The sequence below is a fragment of the Ochotona curzoniae genome, unplaced genomic scaffold (assembly GCF_017591425.1).
Source record: "Ochotona curzoniae isolate NIBS_2020 unplaced genomic scaffold, NIBS_Ocur_1.0 contig_291, whole genome shotgun sequence".
In the NCBI taxonomy this organism is placed as follows: domain Eukaryota; kingdom Metazoa; phylum Chordata; class Mammalia; order Lagomorpha; family Ochotonidae; genus Ochotona; species Ochotona curzoniae.
Genome location: NW_024465649.1, coordinates 14495868 through 14517500, shown reverse-complemented (window position 1 = coordinate 14517500; position 21633 = coordinate 14495868). Strand labels below are relative to the sequence as shown.

The 21633-nt window shown below is 40.6% G+C and overlaps 1 protein-coding gene across 5 annotated transcripts in view; it reads left to right on the top strand.

Annotated features, from left to right (window-relative positions):
• The window catches only part of OSBPL9 (oxysterol binding protein like 9), a 139696-nt gene that overhangs the window by 43919 nt on the left and 74144 nt on the right, over positions 1 to 21633 (top strand). For all 5 annotated transcript variants that reach the window (XM_040978554.1, XM_040978553.1, XM_040978552.1 and 2 more), the window contains one exon: positions 10974 to 11052. In XM_040978554.1, the coding sequence (XP_040834488.1) occupies positions 10974 to 11052 (79 nt within the window). The remainder of the gene's footprint in view (positions 1 to 10973; positions 11053 to 21633) is intronic.

Sequence of the window (21633 nt, the reverse complement as noted above, 5' to 3'; positions counted from 1 at the left end):
ATGATCAAAGAGAAAAGATAATCTGCGAACTGTAGAGGAAATGTTGCCAATATATGTGGCTGATAATAATTAATAACCAGAATATATAAATAACACAAGTCAATAAAAGATATAGAAAAGTCTCAACATATATAACTCAGTGAAAGAGGCAAAAGAATGTTCAAATAGGAAATGTGCAAAACATGGATGTATGCAGTTCATTTAAGAGAAAATAGGGAGGTAACAGAGGCCTATGGGGCAGGAGCCGCAGTGCAGTGCGGTAAGGTGGTGTTTCGAACACGTGCATCCCAGAGCGCGTGTCTGAGTGTGGGACTCCACTTCCGCCCAGCTCCCTGCTAATGTGCCTGGGAAGCAGTGCATGGTGGCTCGAGCGTTTGAGTCTCTCACCCATGTGGGAGACCCAAATGGATTATGTGGCTCTCAGCTTTGGCCAGGCCCAGGCCCAACTGTTGTGGGCCTTTGAGGAGTTAATGAATTGGTTCACTGTTGCTGTCTCTCTGTCACTCTGCCTTTTAAATAAAGACGTAAATATTTCAAAATGTATATTCTCAACATGGATAGCAGAATACATGTACATACATACATTTTTTCTCAAGATGGAAAGTATGTGTTTATATAAAAATATACACATACATATGAGGATACTTTAAACATTTGTGAGAGGAATAAAAGCTGGTTTGTTTTGAAAACATTTTAAGAACCATGCTTAGTTTTTACATAATATTTCCTGTGAATGTTTCAAAGAACCCTTTTGTGAATATAAATAAAAGCTATACATATGTATGTTTTCATTCTTAACATGAATAAACTTCAAAGCTATGTTTAGTGAGAAAAGCAAAGCAAATTATATAAGCTGTTTTACTGGCACCTAGAATACTGCCTGGAACATTCCGTAAACAGCTGTTACTATCAGTGAATGAGTGGTGAAAGCAGATCCTCCATGCAGCAGCTTTTTAAGTAATAATTTTTTAAAAAGATTTATTTATTTTTATTGGAAAGGTGGATATACAGAGAGGAGGAGAGACAGAGGAAGATCTTCCATCTGATCGTTCATTCCCCAAGTGACCGCAATGGCTGGAGCTGAGCCAATGTGAAGCCAGGAGCCAGTAGCTCTTCTGGGTCTCCCATGTGGGTGCAGGATCCCAAGGCTTTGGGTTATCCTTTACTGCTTTCCCATGCCACAGGCAAGGAGCTAAATGGGAAGCAGAGCCACCAGGAGTAGAACCAGCACCCATATGGGATCTTGGTGCATGCAAGTCGAGAACTTTTAACCACCATGCTATAGTGCTGGGCCCTAAATAATAATTTTTTTGATGATGTTAACATAGTTGAGAAGGATGTGGACCACTGATTAGGGTGGAAAGGGACGAAAAATTGGGGAAATTGGATGAGACAATTGCCTCCAATTTGTTTTTCCTTCCTCTATCTGGGGAAAGGCAGAAAAAAGGAGAGAGGGCTGTTTCTGGCAGCCTAACTGCATCAGTACCCAGGGATGGGGGCTGCCACTTGATATCATCCAGGCCTCCTGATGTGGAGCATGTTCCGAGGGTACTGCTTAAGTAGTTTCAATAGTTCTGGGATGCTATTGATATCATTGCTTCAAGGTTGAGGAAATCCCTTTGGCTGACATAATGTACCTTAAAGTCTCCACTCGCCCAGATACTTAGTGTCGGAGCTTGGCCAGAAGAGTTGTCCAGTTTGTTTTGGCCTGCATGGTGATAGATGTTCTCTACAGGCCTCAGTGTTCTGTCATGTCCTCCATGTGCATCTGAGCATGCTGTCCTTTGCACAGGCCTCAGGAACCAAGGAGAGTCTGTTCTGACACTTGGCTCTCCACAGTCAGACCATAGATCCTGTGATTTTCCTGTGGTTGAGTCCAGTGGTCCAGTTGGGAGACTCCCCCAAAAAACCATGCCAGGGATGACCCAGACCTGACTCCTTTGTGCCAGCCAGTGCTGGGTCTGGTTCAGTCCGACACCTGTATCAGCTTATACAAGTACTGGTCATTGTAGTCACCTGGTCGGTTCTGTCCCTAGGTCCATCTCATATGCAAACCAGTGGGTGCTGCAGCCCAGCCCAACCCTGCCCACCACACACATGGCCCTCATGCACATTGGTGGGAACTACAGCCTAGTCTGAGCAACTCCCAATAACCACCAGCAGGCCCACCCCCAACCTCAGCTCATGCGCATGGCGTTATATGCAGCAGACTGGTCCAGTCTGTACCGCATCCCACTGAGCTTTTGTACACATCAATGAGTGCTACAGCCTAGCTCAGTCTGACTAATCCCACTGCTTAGTCCATACTTAGGCCGGTGGGAGCTACTGCCTGTCCAGCCCATGTAGCAGCATCTTCGATGAGCTGGTTGGACCAGGACCCTTTCTTCTTTCTTTTACATTGTTGACTCCTCTTTCTCCAACCTAGGTTATATGCTCTTTCAGTTCAAAGACTTTCTCTGTTATTGCTCTTGCCCTAGAATAAGTATTTAATAAATATTCTGAAGTAATTGCTGAATATTACCTCTTATAATAATAGACTTAGGGTTTTGGATCAAGAATTGCAAGGCTTCAGTTCTTTTCCCATTTAGTTGTTGGACCTTGGGCAAAATTTTTGAGTGACTAATCTTTCTGATCTCTAAAGGGGATAATAACCTGTCTGCCTATGTCACAGAGAGCAAATGTGAATGTAAATAGACTTCTAATGTTATTTCAACAGTGAGGGATTGTGTGTGATTGTAGAACTAGAAGGTAGTAGCTATCCTGTGTATTCTTAGCACATTAAAAAAAAGATTTCTTTATTTTTATTGGAAAGATGTACAGAGAGAAGGAGAGACACACTGAAAGCTCTTCCATCTGCCAGTTCAGTCTCCAAATGGCTGGGTGCAGAGTTGATCCAAATCTGGGAGCCAGGAGCTTCTTCCTGGCTTCCCACATGGGTGCAGGTCCAAGGCCTTGGGCCATCCACAACTGCTTTTCTAAGCCATAAACTGGGAACTGAATGAAAAATAGAGCAATCATGGCACCAACTGGCTCACAAATGTTATGCCAGCACTTGCAGGCAAAGGATTTGTATGCTATGCCACCATTCTGGCCCCTCATGCTTTGTTTTTAAGTGAGCTTTGGGACCTTTCACCAGAATGGTTTTCTCTTCTTGCAAAGGGAGATTGGTCTTCAAATAGCAAGACTTTGGTTTGCTTCCAAGCCATAAATGCAAAACCTTTCTTTTTGTCTTTGGAACCTGAACTATGTATGATTCATGTATGTCTTTGAATTTGCATGTAGGAAAAAGGAGTTAAGTCAGGAAATCCATCCTGTTGGACGAATTGTGTGGCCAAGTTACTGTCTGGAACCTTGCTGCTTTAACTGTGGAGCAGCAGGTGTCAGGTACCCTGGTGAGCATGAGCACTGGCAGAACCTGAAAAATGAGCGAAATCATGCAAGGTCGCTGAGAGATAAGTGCTCCCAACCTTGGCACAGCAGGCCATAAAAGCAGATTGGAAATGAAGATGTTGATAACTTGATAGGCTAGCATAATAAACAACTTTATGAAACACCATTCTGTCTTTGGATTATCAAAGGGAGTTTTCCAGATATAAATTTTTTTTTTTAAAGTAGTGTCAATTTAGGTCTTGGGACTGAAACAATGTTATAGGCCCAGGGTACATGTGTAAAGATAGGGTGGTGGGTGAGAATGTGGGACACTTGGTAATCTTCAAGCTGTTCAAGGGTAGAGTTTGATATGAAAGATGAGATTGGAGGAGTAGGCATGGAGTAAGTCATTGGAGGCCTTGGAAGCCGGGTTGGAGCATACTAACCGTCTCCCGTAAACTAGGCCACTCTAGGCAGTGGAGAGGGCAGTCTCTTGCTTGTGCCAAGGCTGCAGCAGGCACACTTATGAAGGTGAGGAAGAGCCTTAGGAAGTGGTTACACATCCTTCCAGGACTGAAAGGTTAATATTATAGGTAAGAGGGTTGGCCACCTCTGAGAAATTTAGTCTCGAAGGGAAATGAAAGGAGGGCCAGTTGCTATAGGAGGATGAGGACCTAAACAGAGTTGTTGCTTTTGTTAAAGAGGGTAAAGGACTTAATCTTGTGCAATTACAGTTGAGAAAGAAGCAGTGGAGTGAGAAAGAATTTGGAAATTGGTAGTAAGAGATCTGGGCAAAGGTGATAGCAGTGGAGCATGGGTGGAAGAACTGGGTTGTAGAAAGGAGATGAATTCCTTTTCCATTTTGAAGGTGGAAAAGGAGCAAGGTGAGTTCGGCAGCTAGAAGAGCACAGCATGAAGGTTTTGAATTCCCCCCTGACGCTGCCTGGCCAGTGAATAAAGCATGGTAAAGGCATGCTAGGTATAAGGGTTGGACAAAAAAAAAAAAAAAATTTACAGCAACTTAATTGAGCAAATGGAAAATCAGAATCTACAGATAATACTATTATAATTGATATTTGAATTTAGCAAGATTACTGGCAGCAAGTAATTAGAAAATTTAAAAATAATACATTAGCATCAAATAATCAACTAGGAATAAGTATTAACAAAATGTGACAGCTCTACTTTGAAAACTGTAGATTTTATTGCAGCTAAAGATCTAAAAAAGTGGCAGTCTCAGTTTTGTCAATTCATGTGTGTGTGTGTGTGTGTATTACCTGTTTAGCTTATTTGTGAAAGTTGTAAAGGGCCAAAAATTCAGTCCTGATTCCTGCCACTTAGTCAGTGAGCATACCCCAGTAGAAAAGGGACTTACTTTCACCTGCCCTTGTGCTGAAGGCTGGCTCTAACTATGTTGATCTATAATTTATAAAGGCTGAGAAAAAAGTTGGAGGACTTACTTCATTTGCTACCCAAGGCTTGCAGAAGATAATGCAGGAGAGTATCTCCATTGCCTTTGGGACCGGGAAAGACTTCTAGAGGAGAAAGCACAAAAATGAACTGTAGAATCAATATATTATACTATATTAAAGACATAGACCCTTCATCGAAAGATGCCACTATGAGAGTGCAGAGACGAGCAACAGAGTTGAAGAAAATACTTAATTCATACTCAATTATGCACAAAGATCCTGGTATGTAAAGAATGCCATAAATAAATAATTAGAAAAATATTGTCCAGTGGGAAAGGAATTTGAACTATTTCATGGATGAAGATATTTAGCTGACTAGCGAATATGAAAAGTGAAGCGTCTCATCAGTTATTAGGGAAATATAAAGTAAATCCACTGTGAGACACTGTTTTTTTTTTTTAAAGATTTATTTTATTTGTATTGGAAAGGCATATATACAGAGAGGAGGAGAGACAGAGAGGAAGATTTTCTGTCCGATGATTCACTCCCCAAGCAGCCACAATGGCTGGAGCTGAGCCAGTGTGAAGCCAGGAGTCCAGAGCCTCTTCTGGGTCTCCCACGCGGGAGCAGGGTCCCAAGGCTTTGGGTTATCCTCGACTGCTTTCCCAGGCCACAGCAGGGAGCTGGATGGGAAGTGGGGCTGGCTGTCAGGATTAGAACCGGTGCCCATATGGGATCCTGGTGCATGTAAGGCAAGGTGTTTAACCACTAGGCTACCACGCCGCCCCACTGTGAGACACTGTCGTTCACCTGTTAAAAAAGACTAAAGTAAAAATATCAGTGAAAATATAAAACAATGGAAATGTGTGTGTACCATTGGTGAGAGTTTAACTAGCACAAGCACTTTGTAAGATAAATTAAGATTTTTAAAAAATGACCTATTTACAGGGCCCAGTGGCGTGGCATAGTGGCTAAAGTCCTTGTCTTACATGAACGGGGATCCCATATGCGTGCCGGTTCTAATTCTGGCAGCCCCACTTCCCATTTAGCTCCCTGCTTGTGGCCTGGGAAAGCAGTCGAGGATGGCCCAAAGCCTTGTGGTTCTGCACCTGTGTGGGAGACCTGGAGGAATTTCCTGGCTCCTGGCTTCAGCATGGCCTAGCATCGGCTGATGTGGTTACTTGGGGAGTGAGCCATCAGATGGAAGATCTTCCTCTTCGTCTCTCTTCCTCTCTGTATATCTGCCTTTCCAATAAAAATAAATAAATCTTTTTAAAAAATGACTTATTTATGTAAAAGGCAACTTTATAGAGAAAGGGAGAGAGACAAGACAGAAAGGTAGAGATTGAGATTCCATCTGTTAGTTTACTCCCCTCATGGCCATACCAGCTAGGAACCTGAAGCTCCATTTGAATCTCTCATGTGGGTGACAAGGAACCAAGTACTTGGGACATCTTCTGTTGCTTTCCTAGTTGCATTAGCAGAGAGCTGGATCAAAAGTGGAGCAGCTGAGTGTTTAACCAGTACCTACATGGAATGCTGGTTTTACAGACAGTGGCTTAACCTGATGTGCGACAACACCAGTCCCATACAACTACTTCTGAGAACCATTTGACAATATTGACTGAAATTGAACCATGCACACCCTATGACCTAACAGATTCACGCTTAAGGTTCATATCCTATTAGAAATGCAAACATGTGGGCCCAGTACGATGGCTCAGTGGCTAAATCCTCACTTTGTATGCGCCAGGATCCCATATGGGCGTTGGTTCATGTCCCAACTGCCCCACTTTCCATCCAGCTCGCTGCTTGTGGCCTGGGAAAGCAGTCAAGGATAACCCAAAGTCTTGGGAACCCTGCACGTTTGTGTAGACCCAAAAAGACTTCTGTTCCAGAGACTTCAAAGAAGCTGTTGGTGAAAAGTGTGATGGAAACGCTTTCTCGTTGTATAGTGACAAAAGGGAGGATTGTTTGTGAAGTACAGTGTAGATTCTAAAGAGCCAGTGAGGGAGAGGGTCTCACGGTGGCAATGGTAGGCAGTAGCCACATGCTGCAGAGAGGTTCTGTACAACAAAGCAAGAGGCGCAGTAAGCCTTGGACACCTGTGAGAGAAGTTTGATGCTCTGAAAGGAAGGAGGCTAGACTGCAAAAATGGAAGAAAGTTTAGGGCCTGCACAGTTTGCAAGAACTCCCCCTCTGAAAGCAATAAGAGCGGAGGGAGCAGGGGGCTAGAGGAAAATGTGGGTTTTACAGTTGGTTCACAGAAGGTGGAGAATTAAGCTTGAGGAATGGCCTTTAAACAAGAAATTGCTTTTTCACTGTGTTGAAGAAATGTTGAGACAGTGTGTGTGTAGGGTCTCTGTGAGGTGGAACAAAGGGAAGCTGGATGATGACAGTGGAAAGCTCGTTAGGGTTAACTTTGACAGTCTTGAAAGGCATTGTGAAGTGATATGGTAGTTCAAATGGAGCCGTGGAAGATTTCGAACCTATGGGTTTCCTGTTTGAGTCTGGGCTTTAGCAGTGTTACTCTGGCAATAGTAAAGACTATAAATTATATGGTAGCTGAACTGAAGACAGATTACCAAGCAAGAAATAAAGAGCAGCTGTGTCAGAACAATAGCTGCGAGGAAGCAGAAGAGTTCATGAACCTTAGGGGTAGAATTAGCACATCTTCTGAGGAGGGAATGAGATAACTATCACAGGCATTTCAATATGTGATTCTGGCAACCCAGCTACTACATCCTATACCTGCCTCTAATTTGTGAAGAAATGGTCTGTGCATGAATGAATAAGTAGATGACTACTGCTATCACATCTTTGGGAGAAAAGGAAACATTGAGGGTGGGAAGAGGCTACAGAAAATACTCATGACTAATTTAACATGTAAAAGATTGTTCTGGAGGTTTCTCTCCGACTTGACTCCAAACCTAAAAGAAAGAAAAGCCATTTGGGAGTGGGTTGAATACAACAGCGTTGTTAAGGTAAAATTCATATACCATGTAAATCACCCACTTAAAATATATAATTAATATGTTTATCCTAAGAGTGTATTTGTTTACTTGAAAAGCTGGGAAACACAGAGGTAGAGACAGAAAAAGGAAAAGATTTCTTCCATCTGGTGGTTTATTTCCCAAATAGTTGCAACAGGCAGGATTGGGCCAGGCCGAGACCAGGAACCAGGAATTCTAAAAGGTCTTCCACATGGGTGACAAGGTTCCAATAGCGTCATCCTTCTACTTCCCAGGCACATTAGCAGGAAACTGAATTGGAAGCAGAGCAGCTAGGATTTGAATCAGTGCTCTGTTGTGGGATGCTTAAGTCACTGCATCATAACACTAACTCCTAAAAGATTTATACTTTTGGAAAACATACATAGAGCTGTCTAACCACCACCATATCAAGTTTGAATGTTTTCTTCCTTCCTAAAGAAATCTGGAACTCTGTATTTATCTCTAGCCCTTCCAACCCTTCTGCCACGAGCAGCCACTAACCTACTTTTTGTTGACTTTGCCTGTGTGGATAATCCATGTAATGCAGTTGTGTAACATGGAGTCTTTAGTAACTGGCTTCTTTTGGTTAGCATACTCTTTTCAAAGTTCATCATGTAGAGATTGCTTGTGGCCTTGTTGTACTCACCTCTGCATGCTTTATCTGTTCTGCTGGAAAACTCCTTTAAAACCAGGGCTATTATTAGACATTCCAGAGCTATATCTAGCACACGTTTGTGTTGTTATGGCTTAGCAAATATTTTGATATGTCAAGTTAGGAGGTTAATTCAGTTAACCACAGAATTCAAAAAATACCCAGAAAGAGTCACTCTTATGCTTTCTTATCCTTTGAGGTTTGTATGTGTTTGGAGTAAGTGGATACCATGCCAGTGGTGATCTGGTGCTGGCTCTGCCACTAACTCTTTGTGTGTAACCTTGGAGAAGTCATTATACTCTCCGGGAGGGGGTGGTGTACTGTACTTGTCTGAAATGATGCATAAAATTTCTCACCCTATCTGCATCTGAGCAGCAAGTAAGATCACTGTAGTAGTTGAGATTTCGATAGTGTTGGGTTTGCCCAGACATATTCAGGGAAGAAATGAAGAAATGCTTGACTTTGTTACCTCATACTCCTATAACAGGAGTAGTTCCCCATGTATCCTTTCTTTATAGGAGTAATATTTTGTCTGCTTGAAGTGTTTTTGTTCCCTGTTTTCAAGGTCTCTGGTTTTGTTTGTGGCATACTGTTTCTCATATCACCAACCGGGGGCATTTGACCTGTTACCTGTCCTCTAGTCTTTCTTTCTGGAATATTTAAGCAACTTTTTTTTTCTTGTCCATCCATCTGTCTATCTGCAATTCTTTTTTTTTAAGATTTATTTATTTTTTATTGGAAAGGCAGATATATAGAGAGGAAGATCTTCCTTCTGCTGATCCACTCCCCAAGTGGCTGCAATGGCTGGTGCTGAGCCAATCCGAAGCCAGGTGCCAGGAGTCTCTTTCTGGTCTCCCAAGTGGGTGCAGCGTCCCAAGGCTTTAGACCATTCTCACCTGCTTTCCCAGGCCACAAAGAGCTGGGTGGGAAGCAGGGTTGCCAGGACACGAACTGGTGCCCATACAGGATTCTGGTGTGTGCAAGGCGAGGACTTTAGCCACTAGATTACTGGTGCTGGACTCTACCTACCTACCTACTTTCCTATGTACCTTCCTTCCTTCCTTTTTCTTTCTCCATTTCTCTCTCTCTCCCTTTCCCCTCTGTCCCTCCCTCCTTTCCTTTAATTTATTTCTTTTTATTGGAATGGCAGATCTACATAGAGAAGGAGAGACAGAGATCTTCCAACCACTGGTTCACTCCTCAAATGGCCACAATGGCCTGAGCTGAACTGATCCTAAGCCAGGAGCCAGGAGCCTCTTCTGGGTCTCCCATGTGGGTGCAGGGTCCCAAAGCTTTGGGCCATCTTTGACTGCTTTCCCAGGCCACAAGTAGGGAGCTGGATGGAAATGGAGCAGTCAGAACATGAGCTGGCACTCATATGGGATCCTGGGGCATGCAAAGCGAGGATTTAGCTACTAGGATATCATACCGGGCCCCTCTTTATCTCTAAGATTTATTTATTTATTTATTTGAAAGGTAGAGTACACAAAGAGAGGGAGAGACAGAAAGACAGATCTTGTATCTGCTGGTTCAATATCCAAATGGCTGCAGTGGCTGAGATGAGCTGGTTCAGAGACAGGAGCCAGGAGTTTCTTCTGGGTCTCCTGTGTGGGTTTAGGCGCCCAAGCATGTGAGCCTTCCTCCATTGCTTTTCCAGGCCATAAGTAGAAAGCTGGATCAGAGTGGAGCATTCAGGACTAATTGGTGTCCATATGGCATCATGGTGCTGCAGGTGGCAGCTTTACCACTACATCACTGCACTGACCCCAAGACATTTATTAAGGACACTAAACAATAGGTTCCCTCGTTTATGTAGTTTTCTGTCTCTTAATTCCTTAACTGTCTTAATCGAATGCATTTATTGAAAATATATTTTTAAAATTTAAGCTTTTAGAAGTTTATTTAAATTAAAGTTTAAAACTCACCTTATCTACCTTCCCAAACCAAAATTTCCCCTGCTTTTTCAGCTTTTCTTTAGAAAACATGTATTAGGTGTGTATTTGAATGTCATGTGTCAAAATAAAATAGTGCTTGTGCCCCAGCGCTGTTAGCAGTGCAGTGGGAGAAAGCGGTAAACACTTGGAAGAAATGGGACAGTGTTTTGAAGCAAATGCCACATTGTGTTTTATTGATGAGGTGACACAGAAGTAGCCTTTGAAGAACACCTGCTTTCTTTGAGCTTCACAACAACCTGGCGAGGTGTAGGGTTCTGACTCCCATTTTAGAGAGCAGTCTAAAGGTCAGAAAGGTTTAGTAACTGGTTCTGAAACACAGATTCCAGATTCAGCTCCCCTGTTCGTCCTCTGCACCGCCCAGCACAGCATAGAAAACAATGCATGAAAGATGCACAAGTTGTCCTGCCAGCCCCTCGCCCTAGTGTTTTGTTTTGTTTCCTCCTACAGCAAAACTAGAGTCTCGGGTTCCTATTTTCTGTGTCTAGCCTGCTTACAATGTCCTCAGTATATTCAGCATTCAAGGACTGTAGCAGTAGTGAATATTGCTGATGTCATTGTTTGCCTTATTGGGATTTTGCTCTTTGTTTCACAGGGAGCTGTGATTGGTATAGACGATGAGGACGACAGCACCTTCACAATAACTGTTGATCAGAAAACCTTCCATTTCCAGGGTGAGCTGAAAGAAGAGATTCTTTCTCTTCACAGTCCCAACTGCTTCCTTGCCTTCTCTTGTGGGTTCTTTGCTGGATGCCTTGAATGGTTTGCAACTGCTCCTGCATGAACGAGAGCACAGAAACGTTCTGGATGAAGTGGTACTGCAGGTTAGGCAGGGATTTGTATCTGCAGTGGATACAGATCTATTTGAAACAACTGGATCTGGCTGCAGTTGGAGATTAAAAATTTAAAGGATAAAGATCAGTGAAGGGAGAGAGTAATGGGCTGCTGCTGCTGCTGCTGCTGGCTTGTGTTTACAGAAGGTTGCTGATCTTCTTTATCCAGGAGTGTGGTTCTGCTTCTGCATGAAGAGTCTAAAGACTGGCTGCGAAGGTTGCAGTGTTTGTCCATGTAAACTCGAAATGTGAATTGCACTGAAGCTAGCAGCTTAAAGGTTTTGCTCTGCTTCATGAACTGCAAATCTGTATTCGTTTCATCTGCATTTCATGTCTTGTCTACCAGCCATCATTTCTCTGCTGTTACCCTTTTTATAGTTAATAACACCAATGCCATCTGCCACTGCTATGTTTCGGCATTGCATGCTATGGTTCACCGGTAGAAAGGGTAAGGTACTGTATGATCATTCTCATTTCATCTTGCTTTGATAACTCTAACCCAGTAATAAAAGGCAGTTTAAATGATTGTTTACTAATGTACCTCTTGTCTGTTAGGAATGTGTAATAGTTTTGGTATTCGTTTTTGATCATTTTATCTATCCAGAGCAACCTCTATTTTATGTTTAAAGCAACCCGAGAAGCTTAGAAATTAGGACATTTGGAGATATTAGTACTTTCTCTGAGCTACAATTGATAATGCACTGCTATAGATGCTAGGTATAACAAAATAAATAGATAAATATTAAATAATTTTTAAGTAAAAAATATTTGGATTTTGAAGTCTGACAGTCTGGATAATGCTGTAGAGGGTATTCAGGCAGCTATTGTTCTGTGCTAGAGTAGTACATGGCAGTTATTTTTCATCATTGTCTTGTTTAAGCAATTGACGTGGAAATGATAGACATAGCTTATATGACAGAAACAAATCAGTGTACTCAGTAGTAATATTTCCAACGCTTTCTGCTTATCTTTAAAATAGTTTTTGTGTTTGATAATATTTTTTAATTCAGAAGTGTTTAAAGAATGAAGTTGTCCTGAAGTTTTCCATTATATTTTTATTTAGTGAAACATTTAAAGTTTTGTTTTGAAAGCCCCAAATCTTTAGGTTCAATATGCAATGTTGCTTACATACCAAAGAATATTATCCTCCCACAATGGAACTCTTCACTTGAATGAAGTTGCATACTTTAATGCATTTCAAGTAAGAGCTGCTGGGTGCCAGTGAAAGCTGCAGTGTGGAATTTTGTCCTCTGCAGTTACGAAGGTAGATTTCCAGAAATTGCATTGTGTGCTAGTTTAAAGGAGGGAAGATTTGGGTGTCTAGAACAAAAGCACCTTTATGTTGTGATTTATGTTAAGCGTATCTCCCCTGTAACATTCTCATAGTCATGTAGTTTATCTATAAAACATGAGATTCCTTTAATGAATGATTTAAATGATAATGATAAATGAGAGTTATGCATATTTTTGAAATGGGCTCTCAGTTTCATGACCATCTGATTCATCTATTTCTGCTGTTATGATTATGAGAGTTTTAGACAATAATGTATCTGGCTTTTGTAAAGAACTCAGTATGATTATATTTATTTGTGGGCAGTACTAAGAGTTAACCTCATGGATATAGGTCCTTGCTCATTACAAAATTTCTACAAATTTGATTTTTAAAAAATTTATGAATGTCTAATCTTAAATTATTTGCTAGAATTGAAAGCAAATTTTGGCTGATATACATTGGATATGTTTAAGTATGCTGATTTTAAATTTAAGGTATTAGGATTTTTTTAAAGCAACTGAAATGTCACATATTCTAATCCTGTCATCTATTAAAGATAAGGATATAATTTAATCAGAAGCATTAATTTATTCATTCAGCAGTTACATTTGACATTATTCAGGTGACACAGTATTATACAAAAGTCCCTATGCCTGCTTGGGTCATTAATTCTGGCAGAGAAGGAAGCCAATAAACAGGCTAAATTAATGAAATGTAATAAGAGAATAGTAAAATATGAAGAGAAAAAAAGTAAAACAGGTAAGTAGAAAATGAAATAGAAGCAGTGTTGATACACAGCACTGTTGGGAGGAAGGTGCTGACATTTTACTTACTGTAGCTTAGGGAAGGACTCACTGAGAATGGCATGTCTTAGTGAAAGCTGGGGAAAGTGAGGGAGCAAGCCACAAGGTATTTTGGGGCGGGAGGGATGTAGCCACTTTATTTCAGAGTGTATGTGCCATATTTGAAGAAGAGTAAGAGGCCAGTGATGGAGTGCAGATAACTATTAGTTGAAGATAGGTTCCAGAGATGTGAGGCATTTATAAGGAAATTGAGTTTTTAGTAAAGTAAGAGGAGTTTGAACATAGGAATGACATTATATGATTTATATTTTGGCAAGATTGCTCTGGCAACTCTGTCAAGAGTAAAATGTAAAAGGTCAAAGAACAAAGAAACTATGTAGGAGGCTGTTGTGAATCAAAGAGATGGTGGTCGCTTCTACAAGGTAAAAGACAGAAGTAGCTGAATTGTGTGTTTAATCAGTTTTACGGAAGTCTAATTAGCATAAAGTGTACACATATAGTTTTGAGAATGTATTTACACTTAAGCTCCCATAGTCAAGATCATGTCCTTTACTCTCTATAACTCCTCTCTGTCCCCTTTGACTCAATCTCCAACCTCAACTGCTGGCCCCAGGCAGCAAGTGATCTGTTTTCTATCATTATAAATTAGATTTTCCTTTGGAGAATTTCACAAAAATGTAACCATTTACATTTACCATATATTTGCTTTTCTCTGGTTTTATTTTAATACATTTTAATGTTTTAAAGATTTATCCATGTTGTTGTATATATGGCAATTTTGCTAAGTAGCGTTATGACCATACATTTATTTTGAAATTTGGACTATAGCATGTGACAGAAACATAGTGTAGGTTGACCCTAAGTTTTTTGACTTGAGGAGCAAGGTTGGAATTGCCATTAATTGAGGTAGAAAACTGCAAGGGTGCCTTGTTTCTGTGTGTGGTGATGGTGGGAAATGTGGGCATCTGGAGCTTAGCTTTTGGCCTGCTTATTAGCGGTTTTAAATGTCCATCCAACATCTAACTGGAGGTGTAAGCTGGCTGTTCAGAGTCGAGAGGACAGAATTCAAGGGAAGAGTTCAGGCTGGAGATGTGACTTTAGGGATCATCAACACATGGTTGATACTTAGAGTCACAAAAATTTGGGAGTAAGTATATAGAGAAAAACGAATCCAAGTACTGAGTTCTCAAACACTTGAACATTTATTTTTAGGGCTCAAAATGAGGCAGAACCAGAAAAAATGCTGAAAAAGCAACAACAACAAAAAGGAAACCTAAGTGCATGGGGTGTACTGGAAGCCAAGATAGAAAGTGTGTCTAGGAGGGTATGAAGCTGTGTTAGATGCCGCTGGCAGATCAAGTAAGTTAGGACTGAGAAATGGTCACACAGTTTAATAATGGGAGTTCATTAGTAACCTCAAGGAGAATAATTTTGAAATAGTGCTTTTAAGTTCTGCTGTAAAGGGAATGTGAGAAATAACGTGGTAGCTGGAAAAGAAAGTGGGTGCAAGGGAGTGTGTATGTGTTTAAGATAAGTGAAATAAAATATGTCTCTCTGTTGTTACTGTGATTCAGTAGACACAAGAGAGAATGGGAGACTTGTTGGATCTGTGCCCTAGAGAAGGCAAGAGCGGATGGGACACAATGGCTGGAAGGGTGTTGCCTTTGGCCAGGAGCATGGACAGTTCATCCATAGCAATATACTTGTGATTGTCAATGAATGAATTAAAGCGGTGGTAAAATGGGGAAGGAAAAGGAAACAGAGAATTTTTAGGAGTTAAATCTATAGGACTTGGTGGTTGTTTAGAAAAGAGAGATGCATGATTTAGAGTAAAGGTGATGTTCTTGCTTCTGCTTACTGTTCTATTTTCAACAACCAGAATCCAGGAGAACAGAGTTGGTAAGGGATCTCTTAGGTTTGAGGTGTCTGTGCGGTACAAAGGTAAAGGCAACTGCATCTGAGTCTAGGCTGGAAATGGAGATTTGTGATCATCAGGATTTTGTGGGTAGGTGGAGTTACATGGTGGAAATTTGAATACCCTAGCATGAGGCAGATAAATATATATAAACTTGTTGAAGACACTGTTATAAGAAAAACTTGAAGTTTAAACACAGATGTGCTCTAGGGCTGTTCTCTAAACTGTTATAAAAGTTAATTTAAAGTTTGTCAACTGGATTAAAACTTAATTTTTTAAAAAAGGACTTATTTGTTTATTTAGAAGACAGAACGGTGGGAGAAGAAGCAAGGAATATAACTTTCATCAACCAGTTGACTCCAGTGCTCACAACAGCCAGAGCTGAGCCATGCCAAAGCCAGGAGCCAGAAACTCTGACTCTCCCACATGGGTGTAAGGAACCCAAATACTTGGACCAGCATCTGCTGCCTGCCACATGCTTTAGCAGAAAGCTGGATCGGAAATGAGAAGTAGCCAGGACTCAAAGCAGGCACTCCAATAAAAGGTGCAGGTGCTCCTAGTTAATGCTTAACTCACTGTGCCAAAATGCCTGCCCCTGTAGCTAATTTTGAATATTTTATCAGATAAGAACTAATGTAAAGTGTAAGAAACTTTAAAATATAGTACAAGTTAACACAGAATATCCAGTGACCATGGGACTGGCTCTCTCCTTCTTTCCTTCTCTTTCTGAAACTCTGCCTTTCAAATAAATAATTTTTTTTAAAATGTTGCATATGTTCCCTTACTTAGAAGAAGCAGTAATAGTGGAAGTAATGGAGGCCCAGTGTTGTGGCTGCCTGTGACGCCGCCATCCTTGCAGGCACAGATTAGAGTGTTGGCTGTTTCACTTCTGATCCAGCACCCTGTTAATGTGCCTGGAAGGCAGCAGAAGATGGCTGAAGTCTATGGGCCCTTAACCCATGTAGGAGAGCTGGAAGAATTTTTTGGCTGCTGCCTGACCCATTGTGGCCGTTTGGCAAGTGAACCAGTGGATGGAATATCTTCCTCTCTCTTTAACTCTTCAGTTCTTCTTCTCTGTCTCTGTAACTCTGACTTTCAAATAAGTAATAAAAAAAACCCGTTAAAAATGAGTAGTGGTTAATACTGGTACTGATACTAAATATGTGTTATGAATCATGCATTGTTTAATTGCTACTGTATATTATTTATACAGTTTCTAAACTCTACAACCTTGAAATAATTTTGCTTTTTGTTTTTGAGGTAAAGAAGCTGAGTATTGGAGAAGCTAAGCTAAGTGGCAGAGCCAGTATTAATGCCCATGTTGGTCTGATTCAGTAGTTCTAGAAGTTTCGTCCCAGTGGTTTTTGCAGGGTGGGAAGGATCAAAGCTATCTGGGAATATGTAAGAAATGCATATTCTTGCTCCCTCACCCCTGCCCCATCCCCACTGCTGAGACATAAGCCTTGGAAATGGGCCCTCTAGTTATTCTGATATATTCTAACGTTGGAGAAACTCAGATCTGGATGCAGTGGTTTCATGTAATGGTAGCAACCTTCTATGTTAGGATTGTCCTCAATCTGTATATAGATAGGAAAAATGAGACTGGAGTCAAGGGACTTGACCTTGATCATAGATTTTCTCTTCTATATTCTAGCCTATATAGAAGGGTGTCTACTTTAAGCAAATCTGTGTGTGTGTGAAACCCCTAAAAATTTCCAAGACGAAATTAGGGATATGTATGTGATTAGTTCTTTATAAAATAATCCTTCAAGTTCCAAGGATTTTATTGAGGATATTCTCTAAAGCAGTATAATTTCCAAAATAATTTCAGGTATGAAATTTGTTAGTGAATTGATTTGGATATACTCTTAAATAATAAAAAGTATTATTCATAAAAATATATAATACATTAAAATATATAAAATGTATCATATGTATTAAAATATATACAATATATTAGATACTTGTTAAAATATATAAAATATATTCTATATTTATTAAAATATATTAAAATATAATCTTAAATAATAAAAACATTGTTTATAAAAATAATTAAAAATAATAAAATTTGCTGAAAACTACAACATTTGTAAGCATTAAAAAATATTTGAATTAGAAGAACTTTGAGGCAGTTCTTAGTGAGTCTTAGTGAAAGTAATCTTTCATTATTCTAAAAACCAGTCTTTTCAGCCTAGTCTGTTAGAGCTTACTTGTGTATTGCAATGCAGACTTACTACAGTTTGCTCAGTGGTTAATGCTGTGGTGAAGGAGAATGTTTTACTCAGGAAAGTTATATTGATCAAGTGCTTTAGGGCATTCATCACCCATTCTGCACTAACATCAGTCAATTCAGCATGGCATATCTGCATTAATCATTTAGAAAAATGGACAGTAAATCATTAGATTAAACCACGGTTGAAAGCTTAAGTGATGTTGCTTTAAAAAATAATCATCTTTGCATTATCCTTATTTTTTATTTTTATTTGACAACCACTTTTATATCAAAATAAAAAGTCATTTACAGACTTCATGTAAGGGATGTAACAGAATAAAATTTCTAATTAAATGTTATAATTCTGGTAGATGTTAAATGATAAAATACCACTAAATTCATCTTTTAGGAATGTTCTGTTTCCGTAAAAGAGTTTACTCTCAGTGATGTACCTTTCGTTTTCTTATTTTTCTTTCTATTCATGATCCTATGTGAATATTTGAAATTGTAATTTTTCCAAGTTTAAGTACTTATGGGCTGTTTGGCTAGAATTAGAAAGGATAATTTCATTTCTTAATTTTTTTGTTTAAAGATTTATTCATTTTTATTTGAGAGGTGAATTTGCAGAGAGAAGTATATACATATAATACATATTATATACATGATATATAATATATACAATGTAATATAATATAAATTTAGAGAGAAGAAAGAAGAGAGTGAGGGAGAGAGAGAGAGAGAGATCTTCCATCTGCTGGTTTACTTCCCAAATGGCCACATTGGCTAGAGTTGAGCTGATCCAAATCCAGAAGTCAAGAACTTCTTTCAAGTCTCCCATGTGAATGCAGGGACCCAAAGAACTGAGCTGTTTGTCCAGGTCATAGACAAGAAGCTGAACTGGAAGTGGATTAGAAGTAGAAAGAACAGCTGGGACTTGAGCCAGTGCTCATATGAGATGCCCTGGCACAGGATTAGCTGGCTAAGCCAAGGTGCCAGGCCTTCCTAATTTATATTTTAAAGTTTATTTGAGATGCAGAGGTGAGGTCAGAAGAAGGGAGAGAATCCCTCAATCAAGTGGTTCACTTCCCAAATGCCTGCAGTGGCCAGAGCTGGGCCGTTCTAAAAATGAGAATAGGAAATTCATTCCAGTTCTCCCATGTGGGTGGCAGGAATCCAACTACTTGAACCATTTTGCTGCTGCCTCCCAGGGTCTGTCTACATTAGCAGGAAGCTGGATCAGGAGCTGGAGCCAGGCATCAAACACATTTTCTAGTATGGGATATAAGCATCTTCAACTAATAGGCCAGATGTTCCTAGTCTTATTTTTGTCTGTAATTTACATTCTATCCCACTATTCCATTTTCTCTTTATCTCACTTTCCTTTCCTTTCTCTCCACCCCCCCCTTCCTTTCTCCTTCCATCCCTTCCTTTCTACTTGTTTATTTTTTGAAAGTCAAAGATATACAGACAAAGAGAGAATCAGAGACAAAGAGGTCTTCCATCCACTCTTTTACTCGCCAAGTAACCATCACAAGCTAGGAGCCAGGAGCTTTATCTAGGTCTCCAACATGTATGACATGTGCGAACCATTATCCACTGCTTGTCCCAGGCCATTAACAGGAAGCTGGATCAGGAGTGAAATGGTGGGACTTAAACTGGTGCTTGCTTGGTGTGATCTGTCCGCCACCATTTCATTTCTTTCTTCTTCCCTCCATCCTTCCCTCCCTCTTTCCCTCCCTCCCTCCTTCCCTCCCTCCTTCCTTTTTTTTAAAAAGGAGATTTATTTCTTATTTTTATTGGAAAGCCAGATCTACAGAGAGAAAGATCTTTTGTTAAAGTGGCCACAGTGGCTGGAGCTGAGCTGATTTGAAGCCAGGATCCAGGAACCCCCTTTGGGCCTCCCATGTGGTTGTAGGCCCTAAGGCTTTAGGCTGTCTTCCACTGCCTTTCCAGGCCCCAGGCAGGGAGCTGGAAGGGAAGTGGAACACTTGGGACATGAAACAGCACCCTCGTGGGATCCTGGCGCATGAAGGCAAGGATTTTAGCTACTAGACATTCACACTGGGAACTACCACTTTGTTTTCTAAAAAAATTGTGTGATACCCGATCACTTTAGAAATATGGGAAAATATATTTGTAATTTTTACTGTATGTGTTATAAAGCTACTCATAGCTGCCCATGATCCTCCTACCTGAAGATTATTGTTATTAACATGTTTGTGAATTTACCCTTCATTTATATGTGTTGTGTGTATGTGTATTTCATAAAATCTATTCATTTTGTGTAGGTGAAATGATCCAGACTTTCAATTGTAAATATTATATCATGATCATTTTCTATGACGCTAAATATTTGAAGAAAACATTTTAGTAATTAATTACTATTCCATCTCATGATTAATCTTACTTAGTCATTTATTTGTGTAGGTTTTTTCTCTCTTAAATAACTCTGTATTAAATATCTTTATGTATAAATTTTTAAGCAAATATCTAATTTAGAATAGATTCATGAAAGAATCTGTCAGAACAAAAGGCACAAATGTTTCTTAAATGAGTTCTCTCACTTGCTTTTTTTATTTTAAAATTTTTATTTAATTGAGATCAAGTGTATAGTCCCGTCTGCTTGCTCACTCCCTAAAATGACTATAGTGGCTAGGGCTGGGCTGGCTAAAGTCAGGTCTTCCATTTGGGTGCCAGATACCCAATTCCTTGAGCCATTGTTTTTACAGTTTTCTTGCTGTGTCAGCTGAGGGGCATTCCATTCAACCAACATGTTTTCTCATCTTCATTCCTCCTTTTCTGAGGAAGTCCTCCCATCCTAAGAAAATTAAATGCGAAACATCATGTCCCTAGTACCAGTTTAAGCATCATGATTTGGTATAAATTATTATACATTCTAAATTGTAGAGAGTGCTGATGCAGTGACACTTTACTAGATCTAAGTTGTGTTTCCCAAGAAGGAGTTAAATCTTGCAGAGTGTGCTGAGGTTATGTTTTGAGTTTATATTGAAGTTTTTGTCTCGGAATATATGCTGTCTGGAAGAAAGCTGAAGATATTATATTCACAGTTTAGAGCTAAATATAGAGAAGGAAGGAAGTAGCTTACTGTTAGCTCTCTACCCTGAGCCAAATTCCCTGGAGAGCTCCTGAGGGCAGGGTGAAACCTTCAGAAATACAATAATGCAAAAATGCCTTCACTGTATTTTATACCCTGAATAAATATGTATGAAGTTTTTTTTAAGGATGTATTTTTATTGGAAAAATACATCTAAGGAGAGGAAAGGCAGAATGGCAAGTTAGGCTGCCATCCTATCTTGGAGTGCTGTTTGAGTTCCGGCTGCTTCTGGGAGTGGGCAACATCAGTCTGGGCCGCAGTACACACCAGAACACAAGAGAACCTGTTGTGGGAGCAGATTTTTGTAGACTTGCTTCTGTGGGACTGTAGCACCTGCCAGTTTGCACAGAGAGCTGGGGTGTTGACAGGCTGAGCCAATCTAGACCATGAACTCATCTGACATTTGTGGGAGCTAGGCAGGGCCAGGCTGTAACACCCACCAGCACATGCAAAGGCCGGGACTGATGGCTGACTGTGTCTGGCAGGGAAGCGGCACCCACCAGCATGTTGGCTGGGCTGGGTAGATCTACAGCACTCACTGACATGAGGAAGAGCCCATGAGGACTAGGGGTAGGCCAGGCTGCCCTTGGCTGCTGCACCTACCTGCAACAGCTAGGACTAGGTGGGGACAGGCTAGTGAGGCAGGCTGTAGCACCTGGCTGGTGCTATGCCAAGATCTGAGGCAGGTAATCTCAGACTGGGCTGCAGCATCTGCTGGCACGTGCAAGTCTAGGGACTGGGAGCAGATTTAATAAAAAAAAACCTCTGGGACTCCCTTGCTGGGCTGGTGCTTCTACTGGTGAGCATGAAAGCTGGATTGGGGGCGAGCAGACTGGGCTAGGTTGTCATAACTGCTGGCCTGCTGGCATGCACTAGAGCCAGAATAGAATGCAGGACGGAACACGCTAGGCCACAGCACATGCTGACATATTCAGAAGTGGGGTTTGGGATGGGCCTGGTAGGAGTTATTGGGGGTCGCCCAATTAGGCCATGGCACCTTCTGGTATATGTGAAGACAGGACCTGTGGTAGGCTGGGTTGGGCTATACTGCAACACCCACCCATCAGTTTGTGTGAGCAACTGACCAGTCAGTTACATCTATCA